Source organism: Dunckerocampus dactyliophorus, chromosome 21 (assembly GCF_027744805.1).
Source record: "Dunckerocampus dactyliophorus isolate RoL2022-P2 chromosome 21, RoL_Ddac_1.1, whole genome shotgun sequence".
NCBI classification, from domain to species: domain Eukaryota; kingdom Metazoa; phylum Chordata; class Actinopteri; order Syngnathiformes; family Syngnathidae; genus Dunckerocampus; species Dunckerocampus dactyliophorus.
Genome location: NC_072839.1, coordinates 4,348,612 through 4,375,000, shown reverse-complemented (window position 1 = coordinate 4,375,000; position 26,389 = coordinate 4,348,612). Strand labels below are relative to the sequence as shown.

General features: G+C 41.1%; 2 protein-coding genes across 10 annotated transcripts in view; both read right to left on the bottom strand.

Moving 5' to 3' along the window:
- The window catches only part of dap (death-associated protein), a 14,023-nt gene extending 6,865 nt beyond the window's left edge, over window positions 1–7,158 (bottom strand). Inside the window, exons 1-3 of the mRNA XM_054765066.1 lie at window positions 6,945–7,158; window positions 5,664–5,763; window positions 292–334 (exon numbers count right to left, since the gene is read on the bottom strand). Coding sequence (XP_054621041.1) covers window positions 292–334; window positions 5,664–5,763; window positions 6,945–6,999 — 198 coding nt within the window. The 5' untranslated portion in view covers window positions 7,000–7,158. The remainder of the gene's footprint in view (window positions 1–291; window positions 335–5,663; window positions 5,764–6,944) is intronic.
- Window positions 7,159–7,276: 118 nt separating this feature from the next.
- Window positions 7,277–26,389, bottom strand: part of ctnnd2a (catenin (cadherin-associated protein), delta 2a) — a 245,352-nt gene continuing 226,239 nt past the window's right edge. For 3 of the 9 annotated variants that reach the window (XM_054765053.1, XM_054765055.1, XM_054765058.1), the window contains 4 exons: window positions 24,895–25,021; window positions 17,575–17,706; window positions 17,282–17,352; window positions 14,129–16,337 (listed from right to left, as the gene is read on the bottom strand). In XM_054765053.1, coding sequence (XP_054621028.1) covers window positions 15,912–16,337; window positions 17,282–17,352; window positions 17,575–17,706; window positions 24,895–25,021 — 756 coding nt within the window. In that variant the 3' untranslated portion in view covers window positions 14,129–15,911. The other 6 variants (XM_054765059.1, XM_054765060.1, XM_054765061.1 and 3 more) reach the window with 6 other exon arrangements.

Sequence of the window (26,389 nt, the reverse complement as noted above, 5' to 3'; positions counted from 1 at the left end):
CAATGTATCACAAAAAAGTGATACAAAAAAATCAGTTTTCCAAAATCAAAGCTGATGTGTGCGAATATTTGACCTAAAACACGAAGACAACAGGTCTGATTTCATGGATGACTAAGGAAATTAAAAAATATTCATATTTGAGAGGCTGAAATCAGAGGATATTTACATAAAAAAAATTAATCGAATTAAAAAAAAAAGTTTGATTAATCGCCGATTAATTGTTGCAGCTCCACTACAAACCATCTTAAATCGTGGGACAAAAATGTGTGTGTCTGTGTGTGTGTGTGTTACCTTTGTAACCACTCCAGACACAATCACTGGGACCTTTGGTGGACTGAAAAGACAAAAAAGCACATAAGAAAAAATATTCCATAAGCACTCTTCATTTTCTTGTACGCTTTTTCGTAGAAAATGTGTGTTTTTTCGGTCATAAAGACAATTATGATTTAAAAATTATGATGAAAAAATAATTTCATTGATACACAAACGCATAGGGTTTATTCTCTTGATCTTTTTTTGGGATAATAACATTTTTGCTTTATAAAATTCTATTTTCCTTACATTGTGTCCATTTTCTGGTACTAGTATGACATTACTGCAATAAAAACATGACTTTTTTTTGTAATATTACAACTTTATTATGTAAAACTGTATTTTTCTTGTACCATTTAGGTACCGTTTATGCTTGTAAATGTAGGAATTTTTTCTCATGAAAAAAAAACAAACATCAAATTAGGGCCTTTTTTTCTCATAACATTCCAACTTTATTGTAGTTATTACATTATTTTGATTATAATGATTTTTATAATTATATTATATATATATATATATATATTACAGTATAATTTGTAATTAGATTATTTATGATAAATGATATTATATATTTATTATTTTATTCTTACAATGTATTTTTTCTGTAAAACAATGTTTTCTTGTACCGTTACAGGTTTATGCTCATAAATGCAGGAATCCCTTCTGAAAAAAAAAGACAGGTTTTTCTTGTTTAATTCTAATAAGGTTAAGCAACCTTCATTGAGTAGAGTTTATAGTCGGAGCTTTTGTTGTCTGAAGACACACCACCCACAGATGTACTCTCTTTAGCGCTCGCACGCACGCACGCACAGGCTGGATCTGCCAGGGCCTTAAACAGCCCCCATTCATCCTGGCCAAACTCCAGGCCTCACAGATCCTGAATGTCAGGAGGTGGTAGACGAGGTGGGAAAAAAGTGCTGAGCTACGTGAGGTAAAAAAGTGAAAAGGGCAGGAAAAATGAGAGGTTAAAAAAAAACAAACGAAAAAAAACCCACACACTTCAGGGCACAGGGAGGAGAAAACGGGTGTGGTAAAGAGAGGCGTGAGGGCAGGGAAGGACATACGGAGCCCAGCACCTTTATATTAATAATAATAGATCCTCAGAGAGGGTGGAAATGAGGCTGGAGGAGGGTGAGCGTGGCCAAAAAGAAAGGGATGGAGGCAGAGGGAGAGAGGGAGAGGGTGCTCACACTGCTCAGAGTCGACCTTCATGTGACAAACGAGCACCGGCGTCAAGACTTTACAGCGTCGTTGCCCTATAGTTAGCGTGGACACCTTTAAAAGTCACCACAAAGACATCAACACTTTAGCACCAACAGTCATTACATTACGTATTGTGAGGAAGGCGGTCGATCCACTGATCAGTATTCTCCATAGTTAAAATAAACTTTATGCAGAAATAAATGTTTCTTAACCCTCAAATGTGGCTGAAGTAGACGGCGAGAGCTTGCAGGGGGCAGCAAAGAGCTGCAAGGCGGGCGGTGACAAGAGACAAAGAGTATGAGGAAGCAAGGGAAAAACCACAAGCGAGGATCCTAATTCTGCATTTCAAGGAGGGAAATATGCATTCTTTGTAAGCCGCATCACACCACCCCACCCAGCTGTCCGTGTTTCAGCAGCGCAGGAAGTTTGCTGCCGTGGGGGAGGTGGTGGTTGCTATAGAAACTGATGCCTGCTGCATCTCCTCTTTCTGTCTCTCTCTCGCCACTTAACTTTTTTTTCCCCACCTTGAGCTGTCAGCTTGCCGCACAGTTGTTGACGAGTTGCGCAATGAAAGCCACAAAAACACATTTTTACTCAGAAGAAACTCTGGTGAGTTTGCATGACTTTAGATGGAATCTGGGATTGTTAAAAAAAGGGAGCTACAGCTAATCATCGGTGTAGGATGCAGCTCGTAGGTGAACAAGCGTACTGTTAGCATCAACGTCACTCTTTGCACTTTTTTTTTTTTTACACATTTTTGCAGATTTTTTTTGTACATATATATATATATATAATATATATATATTTTTTTTATTATTTTATTTTTTATTATCATATTTATTTTTATTGTCCAAATATAAACTTTCTTCTTAAATAATTTTCATAAACATTCTTCTTATGACTTTATTCCCATAATATTATAAAAATATTTCAACTCTATGCTATAAAATGAAATTATTTTTCTTCATCATATTACAAGTTTATTCTCGTAAATGTGCGACTTTTTTCTCGTTAGAATGACTTTTTTGTCTTCATAGTTTGACTATATTGTTGTAAAATTACAGTTTTTCCATTTTTCATGCTGTTTTTTTACTTCAGCTTTCTTCTTGTAAATTTTCTTATAATTATGACATATTTTTACTTTCTTCTTGGAACATTCTAACTTTTCCTGGAACCTCATTGTCCAAAAAATTACAACTTTTGTCATGGTTTGTCATAATATTACTTTTAAAAAGCGTATTTTTCTTTAATATTTCAACTGTCGGCAACTAAAATGACGTTATTTTTCCTCATAACATCACAAGTTTATTCTGACAAAATTGTGACTTTTCTCATGAGAATACTACTTTTTTCCCTTGATATTTACACTTTGTTAGTTAAATTACAGCTGTTTTTTTCAAATATGCTGCTTTTTGAAAAAAAATTTCAAACATTTCAACAAAATGTTCTTCCCATAATTATAATTTTTTATTATGAATTTTTAATTATGATATTATTCCCATAATATGTTGACTTTATGCTCATAAGGTTCTAACTTTTTCCGCAACCTAATTTTCCCAAATCTTTATCTTAATGTTGTTACCTAATTCTTGTAAAATTACTGCTTATTTTTACATTTTATCTGTTTTTTTTTTTTTTTTTAAGATTTGTTATGCAGTGCAGTGATCATGAATTCAGACCATGTAATTCTATTCCCTGTTTTCAACTGCTTCCAGCCCGTTTAGGCAGTAAACTACTGGGTCTGAGTTACTTGTGCCCTCTGCTGGCAGATAATGAATCTTAACCACATTAACACCATTAAATGGCTCCTCAACTAAATAAACAAGGCAAAAAGGTAAAATCTTTCTTGTAATTCCAGACCCATCTAACTCTCCTCCTCCTCAATGTAAACCCTGCTAAACATCTCATCTCTCCTCCCTTTGCCCCATCTGTCCATCTGGGCTAGATTGGTTTCGGCAGGCGCTCCCCTGACTACAACGCTTCAGTGGCCGCAGCTGATGTGAAATTTACCCACTAGCCACCTGCTAGACGTCAATCAACGTGGCTCAAGGAGGGGACAGCGTGAGCGGGAGGTTTACTCATGGAGTGCAACTATGGTCATATACACCTACTTTTTTTTTTTAAACTGCCGACAGGTTATTTTATGGATGAAGATTTCTACTCTTTGCTACTGAAATGACATTTTTCCTCGTAATATTACAAGTATAATATTACAGACAACATAATATTACAAATCTCTGGTCTAGGCCATGAACCTACGCAAGATCTACTACTGTTGAGTGTGTGGCTGTTTATTACGATGACTTCATGCAGGATTTATTTCAGCGAGAGTGACGGAGCGCAGCAATGTGACTTTTCACACAAAACTAATTATTTCACGTTAATGTGGCTCAAAATCTGCTTTTGCTGCCTCAAAACTAAGGCAGAAATTTAACTCCAGTGATGTGCACCTCCAAGAAAATCGCTGCTCCTTAGGACTCCTTTTCCAGTAAATAGTTACTGGGATGGATAAATTCATCTACAAAAGCAACATAAAATAAAATACTGTTTGTCCCTATGCACAATGTGAATTGGTTGTTCATTATTTAGTGAAATGTATTTTCTCGTGTATTTATAATTGCTCTTCAACCAAGGAAAAATATGTTTTTTTCCCGATTACTCGATTAATTGAAAACATTTTCAGTAGAATACGATTACTAAAATATTCGCTCACTATTAAAGTAGAACGGCAGCTAAGTTTTACGCTACTAAAATGACATATTACGTTATTCTCATAAAATTACATTTTCTCATTGGATTGAAAATGTTTTCTCTTAATATTTTGACTTCATTTTTGTAAAATTACTGCTCATTTTTGCTGTTTTTTTTCTTTACGTTTCCTTGTTAAATGATATTTGAATGTGCAACAAGCCAATAAAAACAAACAAATAAACAGCCAGGGGCCACACTTTGGACACAACAAGCTTCAGATTAAGCGACTATGAAAATGTTGCAGCATAGCTGTCATACTTAACAATATGTTTGGGAGACCACCAGCCTATTTACATAGACTGGACTGGAGCTGAATCTCATCTAATAATCACGTTATTGCAAATGATATGATATAATATTCGGAAGGTAACCCCACAAAAAGTGGGGATTTACTGTATCTGCAGACCAAAATATATTATAGAATACTTGCCACAAGTCCCATATTGAATCTTATTGGAAAGTTCAAGTGTGTGACTAAATATCTCTGGATTGTATTTGCTTTAGGTGATTTTTTTTTACCTTTTTGTCCCTACTGACATTAAAAAAATTCAATGAGCAGAGTACCAGAGGCTGGTAAATGGTTTAATGCGCAGCATTCATAATTAACTTTCCTCACATTAGTATGCTTCACCTGGCTTTATTCACTCTCTCCTGAGCTTAGCAGCCAACTCTATCCTCAAGTGTAATGTAGAGAAAGAGGGCGATATATTGTGGCTGGTTACACAAGTACAGTTTCCAGTTAGCCAGCATGATCAGAAAATGGATGAACTGGCGATTCTCGGGATGAGGGATCAATAATTTCCATTTAAACTCACTTATAAATGTGCAAGATTCGGTTATCCATAAAGAAGTGAAGATGAAAGCAAAAGGTTGGAGGAGTTCAGTATGAATCCATATCCGGTGAAGCAACACAACGAGGAAATGCACACATCAGCACATTGTCCCAAGTCTCTTGCACTATTAGTTAATGCTTTCCTTGTGATTACAAATCATGTTTGCATGCACTATTAGTAACATATTAGAGACCACGCTCAGTATGATGCAGTGCCGCTGTACGCACTGTATAAACAATAATAAACTGCATAGCTAATGTATCTGGTGCTCACTGCTGTGCACCGCTTGTCAGCTCCCGTCAACACACACTGATGATGCAACATGTGAATATGCCACCTGCACTCGCTGTATATTGAATGGGACTGTGACTAAATAAAAGTGGGAGTTCACCTGTAGAGGTCAAGACTACCATAAAATCCCAACAAGTTATAATAGAAATGGAAAAATGCGCGTCAGAGGAAAAACGGTCAACAGTTCAAATAAAGCAGAAATCGTCTGTAAGGCTGCTAAATCTTTGTACATATGCAACGTACATCCCAAAAGTACAGTGTGGAGACCCTCACCGGCTGCTCACGTACTCCTCCTCATCGTCATCTCTCTGCGGTGGCTCAGGGGTAGCAGCCGGCTGGTGCTTCTGCACTATCCTCATACCTCCGGCCTTCACTGCAACCCAAACATGCATGCATCAAATTTGAAATATTACAAGACTTGAGTGATCATTTTGTGACATTTGTCCTCTTTATTCGTATCTTTGTATAATCTTTATTGTATGGTATTTTTTTTCTTTATAGCATTACCCTAAACACACTTGGGCATATTATATCAAAAACCCATATTAGAACAACATAATAATGTAGGAGCAAACTTATGTGCACTGGAATATTATAGCACCACTCCTTGGCAACCCCTGGCTTATATGCAGTGTGAGGGGATGATCTCTGGACCAAGCAATTAATTGGACTGAGACCGCTTGAGAGATCGGCCTCAGTCCGCTTCCAAGTGATCTCTGGTGCAGCCCATGTCACTTGAGCTCAAATGTGAGTGCAGCACGGACCAAAAGTGTTCAAATGACAGCAAAAAGCATGCAAGAATAACAAATATGTAAGAAAATAAATTGTGTGCACACAACAGCACGCTTTAAAAGTATATTTTAGAAGCTTTACATGAAATCTACGCTGGTAAACATAGAAGCATATAGAAAGTAAAAGTTTTTGTTTGGAATATTTTAGTTATGCGACATAAAGCTGCACAATCAAGCCTTGACTTTATGCATATGTTCTTTACCGCAGAGCATTTGCTCCGATGACAAAAATACCAGCGCAAACGCTTGGAGAACAGCACCTCAGTGCTCACCACAACTTCTATTTACTTAACCTTAACCTCAAGAAGTGATCAAAGTGGGCACTTCCGTCAAGGTAACTCGGGTTCGAGGTGCATTATGTTATCTTTGAGTGTTATCAGTGCAGCTGCTGAGGCCGCCGTGGCCTGTCCACGTACACCTTATCTGGCCACGCACCTCCCCGTCCGCTGACCTCCACGTCACCATCCGGCTGACATTACAGCTGTCGTATTGTCCGGAAAGAATACGATTAGTTTTAAACGTGCCAAGTGGGCATCCGTAGCGTTTTCCGGAAGTACGTGCAAAAAAAAATAAGAAGGTAAATAGGATGGCACGCAATTTCGACCAATATTAGGCTACGAAAGGTTGTCAGTCGTGTATTTGTGACATTATAGAGTGTGTGTCACCATTTCAGCATGTTACACGACGTTTGGTTAAAAACAAGCAACAACAAAAGGCCTTGGATTAAGCAGGAAGATGGAAAACAACAATGTAGTAGCCGTACCTGCAGGGGGATGTCCTCCTTTGGTTTCGACCTTTTCTTTCGGTGGAGACGACATGTTTAAGGCTCCAAGGTGCGTCGACACCGACTCACGCGCTTCCACGAGCCGCTTCTGGCTTTATTCTTGTCCAAATTCGGGAAGGTTCTCCGGTCGCGAGTCGTCAACGTGGCTTTTTTCCTGATGATTGTTTGCTTGGGAAACGATGCGTCATGACGCCATCAGTCCAGTAGGCGTCGAAACGTCACGACGCTAACGTAGCAAAACTTTATTGATAAAGACCTTGTTGACAGATACAAACACACATAAGCTTTAAATTTGCTGCGCGCGGTTTACCGATCTTTTTTTTTTTTTAAATAACAAATAATTACAAAAATAAAATTGGATTGTTCAACTCATATACAAATATCTAACAATCTAATTAACCATGTTGTTAAATAGTTTCATTAAATTAATAACTAAGTGTCAGCACAACAATAACCGTTGTTAAATTATGACAATGTGTCAATCACATCTAATACGCTTAGCAAAGGCAGATTTTCTTATGTTACTCTTGTATTAAATCTCTAATTCTGTCTTTGCAAAGAGTATTAGATGTGATTGACACTTGTCAGAAAGGTCAAGACTTAACAATGGTTAACATAGTGCTTTCAGTTTCCAGTGGTGTAGAACTGCACTGTGAGATTGTTGATGTTTGTATACTATTAATATTTGTAGTAGTAATGGTGTGCCTATCTGTATGATTCCAGTGCTCACTGTGACCTTATGTTGGGTTTTTTCAGCCTCAGTGCACAGTGTTTCATTAATGAATCAATAGGCAGAGTTGCAAAGGTGTTACATTCACCCACATGGAGAACCTAACCTAATATTGGCCTGGTTGATTGCCCACGAGGAGGGTGTTGACAACCAATTAAAAGGCCAGGAGTTCACTTGCAGGTCATTCCGAATCGTGCTGTCCAATTATGCAGTAATATTGGAACAAAAAATAATCATTCAACAAGACAAGTTGATGAAGATGTGATTGCAGCAGACAACACATCAACAGGGAATACACTTCCAGCAGGAGGGCCTTTTTTTTTTTTTTTCGTTCTAATGATTTTCTGTCATCAATCAGCCCTGAGTGACACATCACAATAATGCTGTAAACCTGTCCCTGAATGAAACGCCTGTTTCTGCTAACACTGTGTGGAAGCAAACTCTAGCGTTGTTTTTACATGGCTACATTTAGAAGAATTATGCTAAAACTATTAAACAGACTTCCTCAAAACTCTGAATAGGGGTGACACATTTTGGTGAAGATCTGGATCACAGTGCAAATACAAATAATTTTTACCGCGTCATGTCATTAGAAGCATCCATCCGCTAGAATATAGGTTCCCAAAGTGAGGCACGCGTACCCCCATGGGTACACCAATTGTCATTGGGGGTACGTGAATAAAAATGAAAAACAATTAGCGCTTAACACTCACAATTACAAGTGAAGAAGGAAGGAGACACGGTATGAAGTTCTTCATTTCTCTGTGTGAGTTATAAGAATAAGTAAGTTTGATGGTTATGTTGTGTATTAGGAGTGTTTGATCTTGAATGTTTAACTCATATTGGCGTTCCAATCCCCGCACTGTGAAAACCTGTCATGTCAGGATGAGAGATTGCAGATTCCCCTGAAAATGAGGCTTTACTGCTGCATGTTTTTGTACTTTGGATACTGCTTTATCCCTTTCAATCTGGTATCAAATTAATATGCAGATTTCAATCATAGCGATTGGAAGTGGAAGCTCAAGTTCAACCCATTCAAATACTTAGAAACTTTATTTATCTCCAAGAGAAATTCACATCTTAACTATCAGTTCTTATGTAAAACTTTGATCTAAATTTGACCATACACAATATTAACTTTTGAACCAGCATTACTTACGATCAAATTAATTAACCAATTAATCATGTTTAATATTTCAATTTAATTAAATGTTCATGGCTTCATGTCATATGTCTGAAGGGGTACGCGACTGTAAAGTTTGGGAACCACTGCCTAGAAAGTAGCCTTCTAAGGCCTACAACTTGTGTATGGATCTGTATAGTAGCCATGTTTGACGTCCACTACTAAAGTAGTGAGAGTTATGGGGGCCATTGGTAAGTGCATGTACACCAGTGGCCACTAGGGGGAAGAGTTCTGCTTCACTTTATCTCCATCCGCAGATGTATGTCACTTTGTGTCCTGCAGGACTGAGCTAGTAGACATTGTGCAGCCTCAAAGCAGAAGACAAACAGTGATCCAAAAAAAGCCCCCCATCCACATCCACTTTGTATTTATTTTTGCCATCTTCTCCACCTCCTGTTGTTTGACCTTCTCTCTCTCTAATGTCCACACAAGCCAGGTGGAACTTAGCAAGGAGAGCTTTCATTACTCAGAGTGTAAATACATGGCACACATTCAAACTGCCCGAAGGTGGAATCCGCTGCAGAAGTCGGTGAGCTCGACACCTGCCTGTGGCAGATACCTGTGTGTGTGGGTGTGTGGGTGTGTGGCAGGACCTCGGATAGGAGGAGGGCTCCAGGTGACGCCTTGAAGAGAGACAGAATGAGGACGTCACAGGTGAATGCTTTTGTTCAAGCTGACAGATTCTCTCTCTCTCACACACACACACACACACACATGCATGCATGCATGTGCTCATATGCATGAAATCATGCGATGGACACACACACACACACGGGTATTTCTGTGGGAGACAGCTGGCTCTCCTGCAGCAACACTAATATGCATGAATAGCCAAGGTCCATCTCCAGGAGCACTGACCGTTCAATATCTGACAGTGCACCATGAGGTGTGTGTGTGTGTGTGTGTGTGTGTTAGAAAAGAACGGGAAACAGTGCAACAGGCAGAGTGATTGATTCATACAGCGTTCATCATCATTCTGTCTCAGATTGTGCTTGAATTGTACTATTTCAGGACATTATTGCAAAAGAACCATATTGAAAGCAAACAACCTTTCTATGCAAACGTTGTATGCGTGTTTAAGCCTTCAAACACCAACAACAACTCATCTCGTCATCCACAGCTCACTATCAGGCTCAAGAACCTTTCGATGAATGCAAATAATGGGAATAATAAAAACAAAAACACACAAGTCCCCTGCACATATTTTTTCATGTAGACAGCTAAGCAGGTTGCCAGATGTAATGTGATATTAATTGAATGAGTTCCCGAGAGGCAATAAAAGAAATATGTTTCTGCTTTTTTTTGGTTAGAGAACTAAGTCATCCATTAGTATGAAGCCAACTACAAGGTCCCGCATGAGTCTTTACACCACCCAAATTTCTGTCTTAGTCAGTTTTTACCAACTACATGGCTGAACGCTGACAAAGCGGGGTGGGGGTTGAGCACAGATTTCAAGGTTATGCACCAGAAAATACTCACCGGAGGTGAAGAGTACGCAGCAACGACCTGCAGAGAAAAGCTTCCAATTTATTATTATTATCATCATTGTTATTCTATTTATGGAACCTTTGTATGCAACAGAAGTGATCAGCATTGCAAAATCAAACAAGCACCCGCAACAAGTACAGCGGGGGGCCGATTGCTGAGCGAAAATAATCAACAGCTCAAAGCATGTTGGGTTTAAACAGGCATTACCAGAACATTCTTTGATAAATAATAGTTTTGTTTTTCTTTATGAATGATACAACACATTGAGGCTGCTGCTTCTACTCCAGCTTTGTTTGCATACGTCAATTATATATATTAGCATACAAATTGCTGTTATGCAATGAAGCATCCATTTGTTTTCAGTTTTTCATTCAGTAGTAACTGACAGTATAGAAAAAGCAGGCATGTGATCAAAGAATGCCTGACTGAAAACACTAAGGGTGGTTATTACGTTATTAAATGTGGATATGCTGGCATTCTGAACTAATTACCCTGTGAGATTCGCTCCAAAAAGCAATATCTAAAGTTACACCCAAATGACACATTATATTCACCTTTTTTTGACAGTGATGGGCCAATAAAAGTATTTATTTTGTTTTGCCCTCTGGCTATTGTCCTAAATGGAGACTAGTGACGGTTACCACATGTATTTTCTGCACTTTTTCTCCTCGGTAAAGGAGCAAACACATTAAGCAAATGCAGAGTCTGACATATCTGAAGCGTGGATGCTGAGCGTCTCATGTATTTTCCTCCAGGAGTTGTCAGGCATCAATAGCAAAGCCAAAATAGCCAATATATTGGATTTAAACCCTGCAAGTGGCTTCATATGAATGCCAACCACATGCCGAATGCATAAATAAGCATCTGTTTACTAAAGTGTTCCCCATTCCACCTTAAAGGTGTTGGTGATCAAAGGCGGGTGTCCAAAAAATGCAGTAGATGCATATCTAAAGGACTCGCTGGGGTGAGAACCTGACAGCTCAAGCTGTTTGAAGCAAAAACTTCTCAAAAGTTTTAGTTTAGCTCATGCATGCTTGAAGAATGGCCTGATCTTTGCTGCCAGATGTTGCAGGATCATCCACAGCATTTTGCAGGTTGCTTTCCATGAATGTTGTCCTCAGAGTGCTGCTCATTAAATTATTGAATGACCTCATCCATCCGCTATTCCGTTCTTCTCCATTTGCCCCCAGCCTGTGCATGTTTATTCCCTTAACCTCTTCTTAAATGCAAATTAATTTCATGCTCCAATCCTCAAAGTATCATTCACAGTTTGTCTTCTCCTCGTTCATATCTTCAGGCCATGGATGGCCACTATGAGAATTAGAGCAGGAGGCGTCTGGGAGAAAGGTAAGCATCTGGAGGGGAAGCTAAATTCAGTTGCATCAGTTTCCCCACAACGGAGCTAGTAGGTTGATACTTCATCTAACATCTTCAACCTGACAGAATCAAAGAAGAGGAGGGGAGAAGGAGTTGAGAGATGAATTCCAATGCAACACAACACATGCAGCTATGCTACAAGCACGGGAGTATTACCAAACACCGACTTGTCAATTACTTCTTTTGTGGTTACTAAGTAACACTAAGGTCGCTGCATGAAATGTGGCGAGCCAGCCAGGAGCTAAAATCAGAGCTAAAACCTCTGTATGTGGATGTTCAAAAATGTGACATTTTATTGCATTTTATTCCCTATGAACATTGCAATCATTGAACTTACATAATGTTGTGATGTAGATGAAGTATTTGATATTTGGGACAGTATGGTTACTTTCAGAGGGCAATTAAGGTTACCAGCAGTGAAGCTAAGTTCCGACACGCAGCTATAGTGGAATATAGGTCAGGTGACATTACGGAGTATATTAAGGATGCCCACCAGTAACCCTAGCATGATCCACCACATTCAGCTCTTGTCTGAGAGAGGTTCCACGTTAACTCGGACTTACTTAGGAGCGAAATTTGCTTTGTGATTGAGTAACGCTAAAGGCGCTACATAAAATGTGACGAGCTGGCCAGGAGCTTTTTTTTTTTTTTTTTTTTTTTCTAAAACCAACCAAAGTGGACATTTAACAGTTTCAACAGTTTGGCATTTACACTTCACATAACTGGTAGTGATAATTTTCATTAAAATCCCCTGCTTGTCCCAATTACTTTGTCCATATAGTGTCCCTCCATGTATTTTGCTTGCGAATAAGCATTACTGTATCTATTGTGTAACAGTGTATGTCAGTCTCCATGACAATATGGTCACATTCTTTCGTTGCTACACATCTCCATCCGCTGCCACAGTGAAATATTAAGCCCCCCTGCCGTGTTTAGACATGTCATGCTGTGCAAGTCCATTAGTTTTGAGGCATCAGAAAGGAGGTTATTATCGGAGGAAGCGTGAACATAGCTGATATTCAAAGCACGGTCATACAACATGTTCCCACAAAGCCTGTCAGTCAAACCCCCATTGAACGGGAGAACAAGTGATGGTATCAAGCTGTTAACACTGTTGCTTGTCAGTCGGGAGAGGAAGACAGCAGCCATTAAGAATCTGTGCAAAGGATAATGTAAATTGACATTGCTTACATTGTCCCTCTCATATCTGTGGGCTTTTGTATTCTGCATCTGCTCTGCTTGAGTGGAGGTATCGCTAACAGACAACATCTTTTGTGACATCAATTTCATGATTGTCGCTACCGATGCAAAACATTTTTGTTTACTGTATTTCTTGCATTGCATTGTATTTTATTGTGCAGGTGTACCGAATGATGTGAGTGAAACATGTTAGCAACTGGACAGCATTCAAAAGTAAAATCATGCTTTTCCACTGCACAGCTTTGCTCTTTTTGCCTCGGTTTGGGGGCACGCTTGTGCGAAAAACTGTGAAAACTATGCTCCATTGAATGCATCAGTCACAACACGGAGTACGAAAAGGCAACAACAACAATGGAGGATCTCCTGCATTCACTTACAGAGGCAATTGTGTTCAAAAGGAGACTGAGGGCAGCAAGGGAATGGACCGCTGCAGCCGAGTGGAGACTGTGAAGCAAACACTGGAGCATCCAGAGCCACACCTCTGAGCCACACTAACAAACAACAAGAATGGAAGATCGCCTGTATTTGCTTAAGCAGGTAATTTAATTCAAGAGGGGACCGAGGGCTCCTCTAGCATCTAGAGAAAACCACGCCGCATTGAGCACATGGAGACTGTTTAGTATCATTCTGAATGCAGCATTAGCAGCAAGCTCACCAGGGCCACCCCCTGGCCAAATTGGGCTCCTAAGCAGAATTTGTATAAGTTATTATTAGTGCAAAATAACAATTTTTTTTATAATAACAAACTGAATTTTTAAGAAACTGTCAAAAAAGGCAGCCGCTGTACCATTACACCATTACTCCACTTGGACTGACTTGGTGGTCTATGCCCCACGGCAGTGATGTGCATCCTTTGTGCATTTGCCAAGAAACACTCCCTTGCATAAAATGCCCCTTCTGCCCCCCACATGTACAGTGATTGTTCCGTGTGTAGGGAGGGGCAGCCCTGACACTAACGTTAGCATTTTGTTGATTTTGTGTCATATCTAGCCAGCCTTAGCGTCCGTATGGTGTCGGCTAATCATGCATGGAACCCTGCCTCACCAGGTATTGGTAAAAGTACCCATCGTCGCCAGTGGAAACACATCGAATAATAAAATAGAACTATGCGGTGGGAAAAGAAGCAAAAGAGAATGATTGTTTCCGCCAAATAATCAATTCAACTTGTAGAAAAACTCAGTCAAATTTGTTTGCAAATGGTCATTTTTTTTATTTCTCTTTGTGTTCTTCAAGTACGGTCCTCTCTCGGCAGGGTCATTTAAGAAGCATGAACACACAATAACACACAACTCGCACCAAAGCCTGAGCATCTTCCGCTGGGGTTTCTCTTCAGTCCTGTTGAAGGAGTGTCGGGCAGGGGGGGCATTGGGCTTTAGTTTAGGTCTTAGTTCTGTTTGTTCTACACCACATTTTTTTCTCTTGCGCTTTAGTGACACAGATATCTGCACATAAAAATTATATTATATATTTATATTTATATTCATATATTTATAGATTTGTCATTCTATATGAACAATTCATTGTTTGTACCGTGGTTAGCAAAACCGGACAGACTGTCAGTAGGAATGCCTTGTTTGGACATTGATTTATACACACACACACACACACACGCACGCACACACACACACACACACACAGACACGCAACAGAGGCATACGCACACTACTACACACATGCATGCATAAATACGCTCACCCGAGTTCATGTGTCTACGCACAGGCCACGCATTCTGTCACCTACATGCACACAAGCTCATCCGCACCCACATACTGTTTGCTCAGCCGACACAGTGAGGCTGCACATCTACGGACCACAATCCCCGCCTGGTTGGGACATAGCAACATGAAAAGAGCAGAGTGAGACATCCAGTCAGTGTCTGTAAACTGTGACAGAATATTCCTTTCAAAGTCATCCATGTAGGGGTCAAAGTTTGGCAAACCTGTCCTCCTGCCACGCCAGTTTCCATGTACAATATTTACTCCTGGAGAAATGATGAAGCCCCTCACTACAAAGACGAGACGGATCTTCCCTAACACAATCTGTGCTTGTGCGTGTATTCTTTTTAGGCAGTGAAAAAGCACTTTTTGATGCCTCAGCCTTGATCAACTCCACATTTGTGCATTTCCACCACAATATTCAACTGGAGGAAGGTCGAGAAACACAAATACTGCAGGGCTTCTTCTATATACGGCTGGGATTGGGCCCCCACCTCCATCCTGGTGATGTTGTCTGCTTCTTGGGTTCTTATTTTACATATTTTTGTCAGTCTCACAAATGGAAAAAAACACCTGGCATACATAAAATGACTTGAAAAATCTAGAAAAGTAGAAAAAAAGATGATGACAGTCCTTTAAAATTAATCCAGAGGCTTCTGTAGGCAAAAAGGCAAGAACACAAAAAAAAAGTGCAGGGGATTTGAAGCAGTGCTACGTTCAGGCCAAATAGGAAAGACCCACTTCTCCGCTTCCGCTCTTCCTGACCTCTTCGAGAAGCCTCGTGCAAGTCATTTTCTCTTCCCCTCGCTGCTTTCAACAAAAGGTCAGGACTCCTCCTGCGAATGAAAGCTCTTACTCATCCCATCCCCATTACACCGTCATCCCTTGCTCACCTCCTGTTCTTTACACAGCTCCCTCCTCCTCATCGCTTGCTTTCTTTCTCTATTTGCCTGCCCACGGCCTTCTTGGCCCTTCAGACACACCTTTGCACTCACTCTGTGAGATTGAAGACATAAAGTGAGCGGTGGCTTACAAAAACAAAACAAAAAAAAAAACAAAGGAAAAACGCCGGCATGCACATGCATTGTTTGTCACTTGACCTGACTTTGTTACTTTATCTTGCCTTCGTTTTTGGAGAGGCTTCTTGTCAGGGGGTTCAAGACTACTTTGCAAACTTGATGTGCTTAGAAAATAAACCCCCCACACACTGAAATACTTGTGACCCCCCAACCATCATCTTCATGGCAGTCTAACTAGACCCACGAGTCAGGCGAGGCTGGGTAGTGGCTGGTCTCGTAGTTCAGTTCGCTGTACGGCCGGGATGCTGAGTAGAAGTCTACATAGTTGCCAGTGGACTTGAGGCCCAGATGCATGCGCAGATCCTCCCGAGGGTCCCGGGGTGGCCCGGTGGTGCTGGGAGGCTGCTGGGGTTGAGCCTGAGGTTGGGCCTGCGCCTGGACCTGTGGCTGGGGCTGGATAGGCAGAGCCGGCGGCTGCGGTCCCTGGTCCTCGTAGTAGGCCTCCTCGATGCTCCGACTCTGGCTGTGAAGAGGAGGCTGTGGAGGCAGAGGCTGGGGGAAGGAAGGAGGGGGAGGGTAGTGGTCGTAGTCTTTGAGCACGACTGTTGACGGACTCTCCTGCTGGGGCTGCGGGGGCACGGTGCAGGGCTGTACTGGGGCCTGCAGGGGATGCAAGTGTGGGCGGGGTGAAGTGCAGTGACGGGAGTTATGGAGGGAGGTGATGGGAGAGAAGGGTTTCAGGCTGTATTGATAAATACTAAAAGAATAAAGAGGGGCGGGGCTGCATACTCATTTCCATGCACATCAATGCGCTCCGGTTTCATGAAGATATGTATGTCATTAGTTGTGTTTCCATTGTCAAACAACATCAATAAACTGGTACCAACAGTGGTACCTTGGAGCTCTGCCAACCATCAGCTACAGACTTGGAATGTGTAACTTTGATCGTTTTGTTTTTCTTTAGCAAATACGCTGACCGAGCGTGATGTTGCTTTTAAAATGTGACTGTAATGTTAGCACTGTAGCTCACATAGCCAGGCTAGTGTTGCAAACGCTTGTATCCTGCTGTCCCACCCTTTAATATTACGTTGTTTTGTGTGATACATGACAGCTATAACATTGAACAAGTGCATAATTCCGGTGTATGTGTAAAAACTTAACAAGCAACGCTTGTCAGAGCCAATCACAGCTCATTAGCATTACCGCTTATCCCAGCTTACTAAAAACACTTTTAAACACCATTCCACCATCAATATTACATTTTGGGCAACACATCACTGAGCAGAGCCAGTTGGCCCATTAGGCAAATGCTAAAGGCGCTGTGGCCTCCAGGTGGTGCCGAAAAAATCAAGACAAAATTCGCCATCAACACAATTACAGGTATACTGAAAGTAGCTAGTATTATTAACTTTTACAAATGAAAACAATGCCGTTCAACCTCTTTTGCAAGTGGATGTTAGTGGGGGGTGCCACTAAAATCAGACATTAGGCCGGGCCGGCTAATTCATCTCGACAGCAGCATGCACAAGTGAAGACATGCCAGTACATGGAAGGGAACAAGCAAGTAAACAAACACATTTTGCATTTTTGTAGCACTGCCTCACCTGGTTTGGCTTGATATCATCACTGGCGGTCAGGTAAGAGTTTCGGAATAACGTCGATGTCCCACAGGATACTTGAATGGGAAAGATGATTAGTGAGCAGTGTGCATGTCGTACTACATTCATTTGTTTTACATAAGGTGAAAAATAGCGGGTTGTACTGCAATTAAAGCAGACTGATACAAACGTTTGCAAAGGGGAAAAAAAAAGTCAACATAATGAAAAGAAAGACTACAAGCGAGACACACACACACACACACACACACACACACACACACACACACACACACACACACCTGCCATGCCATCTTTCCGGGATGTGTGCTCGCCTTTGTTGCTATGGAAACCGGCGTTGGTTGCCGTGGAATCGTAGTCCATCTTGCGTTCCTTTAGACTCATCATCTCTCTCGGAGAGGCTGGGGCGCTCGCTGCACAAACACACACACACACACGCACACGCACACACAACCCCGTAAGAAATAATGAGAACAGCGTGAGCTTTCACACCCCTGCATGGTCATATTTGTGCATGCACAAGCATTTCCAAGATGCATAGTCATTATTTATCATCTAGCATGTCAGCATATATGGTCACCTTACTGGTTTATGCAAAACACACAAACCCATTCTGTAGGTGAAATATCCAAATATTCAATGCTGGGCAGTACCTTAATTGCTTGTCTAGTTCTGTGTTATTTATGACATATATAAGTCATGGCTGGCAATATTTGCATTTGAAAATAGGGGAAATTTCCCAGAAAATGAGGGAAAATAAGGGATATTCTGGTTTTATAGTTGGGGGTCTTGTGTGAAGACGGGACAGCCTACTCTGGTGCAACAGTGTTATTTTACCGCCGTGCTTCTTTTACTTTGCTGTGATGAGAAGATTTTATTTTATTGGTTTTCAGGGGCTGCTGTAAAGACCTGCTGAGTTTTTTTGTTGTTGTAGTTTTCACGGGGTAAGGGGGCTGGTGTAACGACTCGCCAGCCTAGTCTGGTGCGACTGTGTCCTGTTATTTTACTGCTGTGCTTCTTTTATTTTGAAGGTGTGACTTTACCAACTACAGGATGTGTTACGCCGATGTTGCCGAGGGGCACCGGAAGCTGAGGATTTTTTTCTGGTTTTCTGGTGCAAACACCTGCTATTGTGTTGCAACTGTGTTCCGTGTTATTTTACTGCCGTGCTTTTTATATTTCGAAGGCCCGACTTTACCGACGACAGGACGCGTTGCAGCAATGTTGCAGACTGGACCGGAAGCTGCGCTGAGAGCATTTTTTTTTCATGAAAGTTGAACTATGAGACAAACACAGGGAACTGTTAAAATGCTTGTACGCCATGAAAGAATACGGTAGTTTCCCAGAGCAAACGGGAGGGTTGACAGGTATGCTATAAGTCTCTGCCAGTTGTAATGTTGCTTCCATTTCCCACACATGAACGCATCACTGCACACATACTAACACATTCACACACATAACTAAGCAGAAACAACTGTTTTACACCCCGAGTGTTGCCTCTCACCTTCAACTCCCTCACACACACACACACACACACACAGCATGTCCCTATGTAATCCCTTTACAGCATATTCAAAGTGCTTACTCAGTCCCTCTTATCTTGACACGTGGGATTGCCAGAATGCTGCCTACCTACCTCCCTGCCTGCCTGAGTATCAGCCCCCTCAAGTCTGCTTAGCTAAACACTCCCGCAACTATACGCCACATACATGTAGCATATTACTGTGCTGCAGATTAGTCGAAACCTTTCAAAGTGAAGGGCGTTCTAAAAATACTCAGTCTGGACCGGTTCAGTCTGACTTTGCAGGTAACAGCAGTGGTGTTCGACTGCACTGCATCACACCGAGAGGTCCTCTTTAGAGGCAAAAAGTGCAGATCTTCACCACTTCAAACCATAATAATAAACATAATGCATAGTACAGTATATGCACTCCCTGTAATCTTTCTGCACTATATATGAGGAAACATTCTCTCAATTTTGTGTGAGACACTCCGAAAATGCGAACAAAACAGCCTTTGTTCTCTTTGGCGTCTCTCCTATATCACGATGACAGCAGCAAGACAAAAACTACCCAAATAGAAGAAAGGTTTTTGTCTTGGAAGCTCCTTTTATCTATTTGAATACTAAAGGACCGCCCACTACAATCCTGTGTTTGACTTTAAAAAAGCAAAATACACATTCATCACCTCTTATCTGTAGCCTTGCTTTTAACGAGATGCTGTATTCTACGCACTCACAAAAATGCCTTTGTCGAAACACACAGAGGCTCCAACTTGTGAGGAAAAATACAAATAACTAGATAAGCAGCGCAAGAAACGAGTGTTTATAGATTTTTTTTTCTACATTTAATACAGTAGAGCCTCTAAAATCAAACAATTTTTTATGTGATGATGGTTGACTTCTAAGTTGTTCTAATTTGAAATATTTTTCCCTTCAACTGTTGTAGTTATTAATTTGTTCAGTGGTCAAACTGTTGTCATCGTAAAACCTTGATAAACTGTTCCTTGCAATGTTTTAGTAGCATTTTAACATTTTCATAACTGTTATAGAATTATTAAGCCACTGCATAATAAAACAAAAAACCCTACCTAAACAAATACGTAAAATATATTAAGAATAATAAATATCTGAATAATACAAACAAAATAAAACTACTTCATGTTTTCATGAAAAAATGAAAATGTAACTGAATACATGAAAATATCATTAAACTTGTCATTATATAACACACATATTACACACACACACACACACACACACACACACTATATAAAGAAGTCATGAAATACATAATTTGGAGAATAGTTTCAAGATAGTGATTATTATATTTCCAAATTCAACTATATTAGTATAACCTTGGTCTTTTTTTTCCTTAAAAAAAAAAAGTGTAAATATTTCAACTTTCTTAACTTTCTAAATAATCCTTGTACATTGTCTTTTCGTAATATGACTTTATTCCCAGAATATTTAGACTTTACTCAAATACTATTGTAACTTTTCCCCAACCTCTTTTATAAACTGTCTTTTGATTGGTTGGTTCCCACAAGTTTTTTTTTTTTTAAATAATATATTTTTTCTTGAATATTTCAACTCCAGGCTACTAAAATTTATATTTTTTTTAAATTTATATATTCATGTAAAACTCAGATATTTGTTGTTAGAATACCGCATTTTTTCTTAATATTTTGATTGTATTCTTAAAGTTATTTTACTCGTAAAATTATTTTTCCATTATTTTTTTGTTTTGTGAAATATATTTTTAGAATGTGCCGCGGGCCAACAAAAAACAGCGGTGGGCCACAAAGTGCAGCCCGGGGACAATTCGTGGCCTGCATTTGTATTTTATTGGCCTGTGATAAAAAACAGCAAAAAGGCGTAATGTAACAAGGAAAAACTGAAATGTTGACATTTATAATTAATAATATTGATACGCTTTGTCACCTATAACACCAAACATATTATATTCATATAAAACCTTTTTTTAAGCCTTTTTTAACTAATAAAAAATATCACAATGGCCCCGCATACTTTCACTTTTTCATATGGGGCCCTCGCTGGGAAATGTCTGGACACCCCTGCTTTAGATGCTCACTGAGCTCAACTATCACAAGATTTGGGGACGTCACGCACGATGGTGGTTTAAACTCCCAAAGTTTTCCCAAGAAAATTGTGGTTGAGCTCCAAATTGTACCACTTTGGGGGGCATTCGACTTTGTTTAGAGGTTTCCACTGTGTACCATGTGACAGACCTGAGGTAGATTCCATTAAGGTGGCTGCTGTAACTTGACATCCACATAGATGCTTGCCATCACCCCTGGTTACCGTGGCGATCTAGCTTGGAGACTTGTTCTATCAGCTTTCAACACAGCAGGACCCCCCACGGGAGCCATGATGGATGCAAAAGGTCTGCTTCTCCCTCTGTCTTCCTGCCATTGTCACCGCCTGCAACCTCCCCTGTAACTCGCTCCCCCCTTTTCTTTCCCTCCGCCATCATTACCCCTTCTGGTTTGATCCGTCTCTAAGGGGCCAAATCACAAAGCATATGCAGGGAGAAGATACACATACATCTTCGTGTGTGTGTGTGATCAGACAGAGAGGTGAGGGAAAGATTGTGATGAGTAGAAGGAGGAGATGAAATAGTTGAATGTGAGGAGGCGGGTGAGCAGAAGGAGGTGTGGAAAAAGGAAGATAGGGTGAAAAGATGGAGACATAACACCCCCACAAAAACATACACGTCATGGAACTATTATCAATGTCACTGTCCAAGGTCATATCCTCTACCCCTTAATCCCTAATTCTTCTTCTCCCCCTGTTCATCATCCCTCTCTTTTCTGTCTCCGCACACGCATGGATACACACATCCTTGAAGACCCCCTCTAAGCCGGGAGGAAGCAAAAGTGCTTTTCTGCCTCATCAGCTTGCTAAGCCCGACGGTGGAGAAAGCACAGCGAAAGGCTCCTCAACGATGGATGCTAACAGCTAATGCACACTTTGCAAAGCATGAAGGCCACTGGGCTCCAGCTAAAGGCTAACGGTAATCACGCTTAACAGCGAGAACGTCTGTGGGTGGTGAGCGCCGAAGCTAATAGCTGTTTAGCCCAGATGTCAACACCGCTCAATGTTGATGCTTCATTATCTACATTTCCAAACTCAAAAGCAATCCAGGGGGCTGTTTGACCTTGATTTGATTTTAATTCTATACTATGCATACAAAAAACTACTATGACAAATAATTTTAATAAAGTGTTATAATGTTTATCCACAGTGCAAACAATCACAGTTTTTTCCACCCATGAAGCTTTTAGATTGTTAGGTAATGTTTTAAGCAGCATTATAGCACGCTTACCAATATGGAAGTGACAGAAGCAAATTCTAAAATCATATTAGCCATCACTTTCCACGTTATTTAGGGTAAAAACTGCCATTTTTCAGTGCTATTTTTCAGTGCTATCGTTGTCATGACTATTTTCCTCACCGGCCGTGATAAGTGAATTTCCGCAAAGTAGGATTTCTTATTGGGATTGAGAAGGGCCTCAAAGTATTCCTTCCTCCGAAACCACCAAAACGATCGCTAGTGGCAAATCTCCAGGAGTGGACGAGTTTTGCCCTGAATTCCTCAAGGCTCTGGATGTTGAGGGACTGTCTTGGCTGACACGTCTCTTCAACATTGCGTGGAAGTCGGCAACAGTACCTCTGGATTGGCAGACCGGGGTGGTGGTGCCCCTTTTCAAGAAGGGTGTGTTCCAACTACAGGCGGATCACACTCCTCAGCCTCCCTGGGAAAGTCTATTCCAGGGTGATGGAGAGAAGGGTGCGACCGTTAGTTGAACCTCGGCTACAGGAGGTGCAATGTGATTTTCGTCCTGGACACTGGACCAGCTCTACACCCTTGCAAGGGTACTGGAGGGTACACGGGAGTTGGCCCAACCAGTCTACATGTGCCTTGTGGACTTGGAAAAGGCATTCGACCCTGTCCCTCGCGGTGTCCTGTGGGTGTGGGGGGTGCTCCGGGAGTACGAGATTGGTGGTGCGCTATTACGTGCCATTCGGTCCTTGTACGCATTGCCAAGGAGAAGTCAAGCCTGTTTCCGGTGAACGTTGGCCTCTGCCAAAGCTGTCGTTTGTCACCAATTCTGTTCATAATTTTCATGGACAGAATTTCTAGGCGCAGCCAAGGCGTCGAGGGAGTCCAGTTCGGTGGTTTTAGGATCTCATCTCTGCTATTTGCAGACGATGTGGTCCTGTTGGCCTCATTGGGCTGTGACCTTCAGCGTTTGCTGGGCCGGTTTGCATCTGAGTGTGAAGCTTCTGGGATGAGACTCAACAGCTCCAAATCTGAGGCCATGGCTCTCAGTCGGAAAAGGGTGGATTACTGCCTTCGGGTTGGGAATGAGGTCCTGCCCCAGGTGGAGGAGTTCAAGTATTTCGGGGTCTTGTTCACGAGTGAGGGAAGGTTGGAGCGTGAGATCGATAGGCGGATTGGCGCAGCGTCTGCAGTAATGCGGTCGCTGAACCGGACCGTCGTGGTGAAGAGAGAGCTGAGCCGGAAGGCAAAGCTCTCAATTTACCGATCGATCTATGTTCCCACCCTCACCTATGGTCATGAGCTTTGGGTTGTGATCAAAAGGACGAGATCGCGAATACAAGCGGCTGAAATGAGTTTCCTCCGTAGGGTAGCTGGACTCACCCTAAGAAATAGGGTGAGGAGCTCGGTCATCCGGGGCGGCTCAGAGTAGAGCCGCCGCTCCTTCACATCGAGAGAAGCCAGTTGAGGTGGCTCGGGCATCTAGTCCGGATGCCTCCCGGACGCCACCCTGGTGAGGTGTTCCGGGCATGCCCAGCCGGGAGAAGGCCCCGGGGAAGACCTAGGACACGCTGGAGGGATTATGTCTCACAGCTGGCCTTGGTGTCCTCCCGGTGGAGCTGGAGGAAGTGGCCGGGGACCGGGAAGTCTGGGCTTCCCTACTGAGACTGCTGCATCCGCAACCCGGACCCGGATAAGCGGAGGAAAATGAATGGATGGATGGAGGATTCCTTACTTATAAATGGAATATTTTCATAGTTGGAGCATAGAAAACGTGTTTACGACCTTTAACATTATTAGAACCCTCTAGATATGAAAAACATCCATGTAGTCAACCTTACACTCGTATTACACAATATAGTAGAAATAAGAGAAAAAAGATATAAATGAGACATATTTAAATATCGTTTCCTTTTTGTTGTTCTTCCTGTTGTGTGTTTGTTTACTTCCTGTTTTGTACAGACTTCCCGCGGTGGCTAATTATCTCAACAATGTAACATTACTGCCACCTAGCGACCAGTGTAGAATACTACATATCACCACAACATCTTTGAATGCATCTTCTGAATGCCTTATATTTGTATTTTCGTTCATTTAGCCACTTTTTTGCTTGGAAATGCTTAATTTAGGCAAAAATACAATTTGCAGAAATATGTATTTTTTTTTTATCTTATATTAGGCCATATTCAAAAACGAAACAGCAGTGAATATAGAATTTTTTTTAGAGCTACAAATGGTCACATACGCTAGCCAGTGGTGTTTGTTTTAGATTTTTTGGTTTAAATAAATGTAATTTTGAGCCAATTGCCAACAGTCCCTTAAGTCCCCCTTGTTTTATGAATGACATATTTAAGAAATGCTGTCATAAAACACAAGAAACTCCCTTCCTTCTTAGTGCGGCTTATTTTCAACCTCTGCTTCAACTTTCAAATGACCAATCCAGACACCCAAGCTAAGGGAAACTTCAAACATTAGCACCAAAAAGACGTCGGAAGGAAGTTGTCCATGATTCTTCATGAAACACCTTTGACGACTTGTCTAGGTGATAAAAAAAAAAAGAAAAAATTATAATTTTAAAGATCCTTCAGTTCAAAGACGACTGTGGTGAGTGGACGTGAACTCTGCAAGACCCCAGTGATCTTACCAAGCTACGTCAGACTGTACAAGACTGAACTGAGTTCAAACTAAATATTAAACCTAAACTTCATGTGAAGGAAATCCTCACTGGTTAAAAATACCCTTGGAATATTCTGATATGATGGACATCACACACAACGCACCTGTAAGTCTACTCACCTGAACGGTTGTTTGGGGACGTCCTGATGGGGGAGACGGAAGGAGTTCGTGAGGACGAGTAAGGTCTCTGTCGGTCTCTCTCTATTGTTGAGGCAGAGCCCACAAAGTGATACTGGGAGTAGCCATCCTAAATTAAAAGAACACATGAGGTCAGCATTCATGATGAGTAATATGACATCAATAATATATTCAGTGAAGCGATAAAATAATCATACTAGGCTAACTGTATTATTACTGTATTATTTTTTTAAAACATAAATGATAATAAATCATAAAAGAAGAGGAAGCGATAATCAAACTGCTACATTGTGAGGAACAATTGTATTGTTGTCCAGAGACATTCCGACTATGTGGGTATAAATTTATGCCGATAGAGCAGAGGTTTTCAAGGCGCCAGAAGACTCGAAGGGAGGTGCAGCAGCTTGAGAAGCATAAAGAACAACATATTTTTCCAAACCTGGTTTAAATGGAGTTCCTATGGTGAAAGAAAAAAAAAAATCAAGAAAATTGTTTTTTTGGGACTGTCCCTATGTTTACATGTAGTTGATATTCGGGTTAGGGTCAATATTCCGGTTTCTGAAACATTTGGAATAACCCGTTTACACGTGACGTGGAAAGACTGTCTATTAAAGACATCATGTTTCTGTCTTTCAGCACACTTATGAGGTGGCTTGTTTCCTCCTCGCTCCATAAGTGTGGGGTTTTGCGTGTTGCCATGTTTACAAGTAGTTCCTTCCAAAAACACAAGATTCCTTTCAAATGGAACATGTGCAGAACACAAATTAATGTTCCTTTCAATTGGGATATCCCGATAGGTATATACATGACCCAATATCCGGGTTAGAAAAGCATATTCCGTTTTTTCAAACGGGTTATTGGTGTTTACATGGCCGTGCGCAACCGGTTTATTGCTAATATTCCGGTTATGTTAGAGTTATTTGACTGCATGTTAGCATACCGTGTGTGTTATCTTGTTTGAGGGGAGGCTCATCCCCTCAAAGGGAGGCCACATTTTGAAAACCCCAATGCCAGAGCATTATTACACAAACGTTACAGAAACGGAGACAATGGAAGATAAGAAAGCAGCCACACAACACGAGTCAATTTGTTTAAGAAATGACAGCTTCATTCAAACAATTGTCCTTTTCATTTATCCATGCCTTTCTGTTCCAAACTGTCCTTGTAAGCGTGCCAGCATTTGACATAATACACATCCATCACTTCTTTCATTACCAAAATATCCTGAACACTACTGAAGGTGAAAAAAACCCCAAAACGCCTACAACACAACTGGCCACCACAAATGAAGACATTTGCATCAAGCCTGAGTTTATTACTTTACTGGCAGGGACATTTTAACACAACAAGTTGGCCTGCATAATTACTGCACAGCCTTTGTGTTTCTGTGTGTGTGTGTGTTGGTTTAGCGCTGATTGGAGGCCCTTTTTTCATCAAATGGATTATGACAGTCCGCAACAATCACAGAGCCGGAACC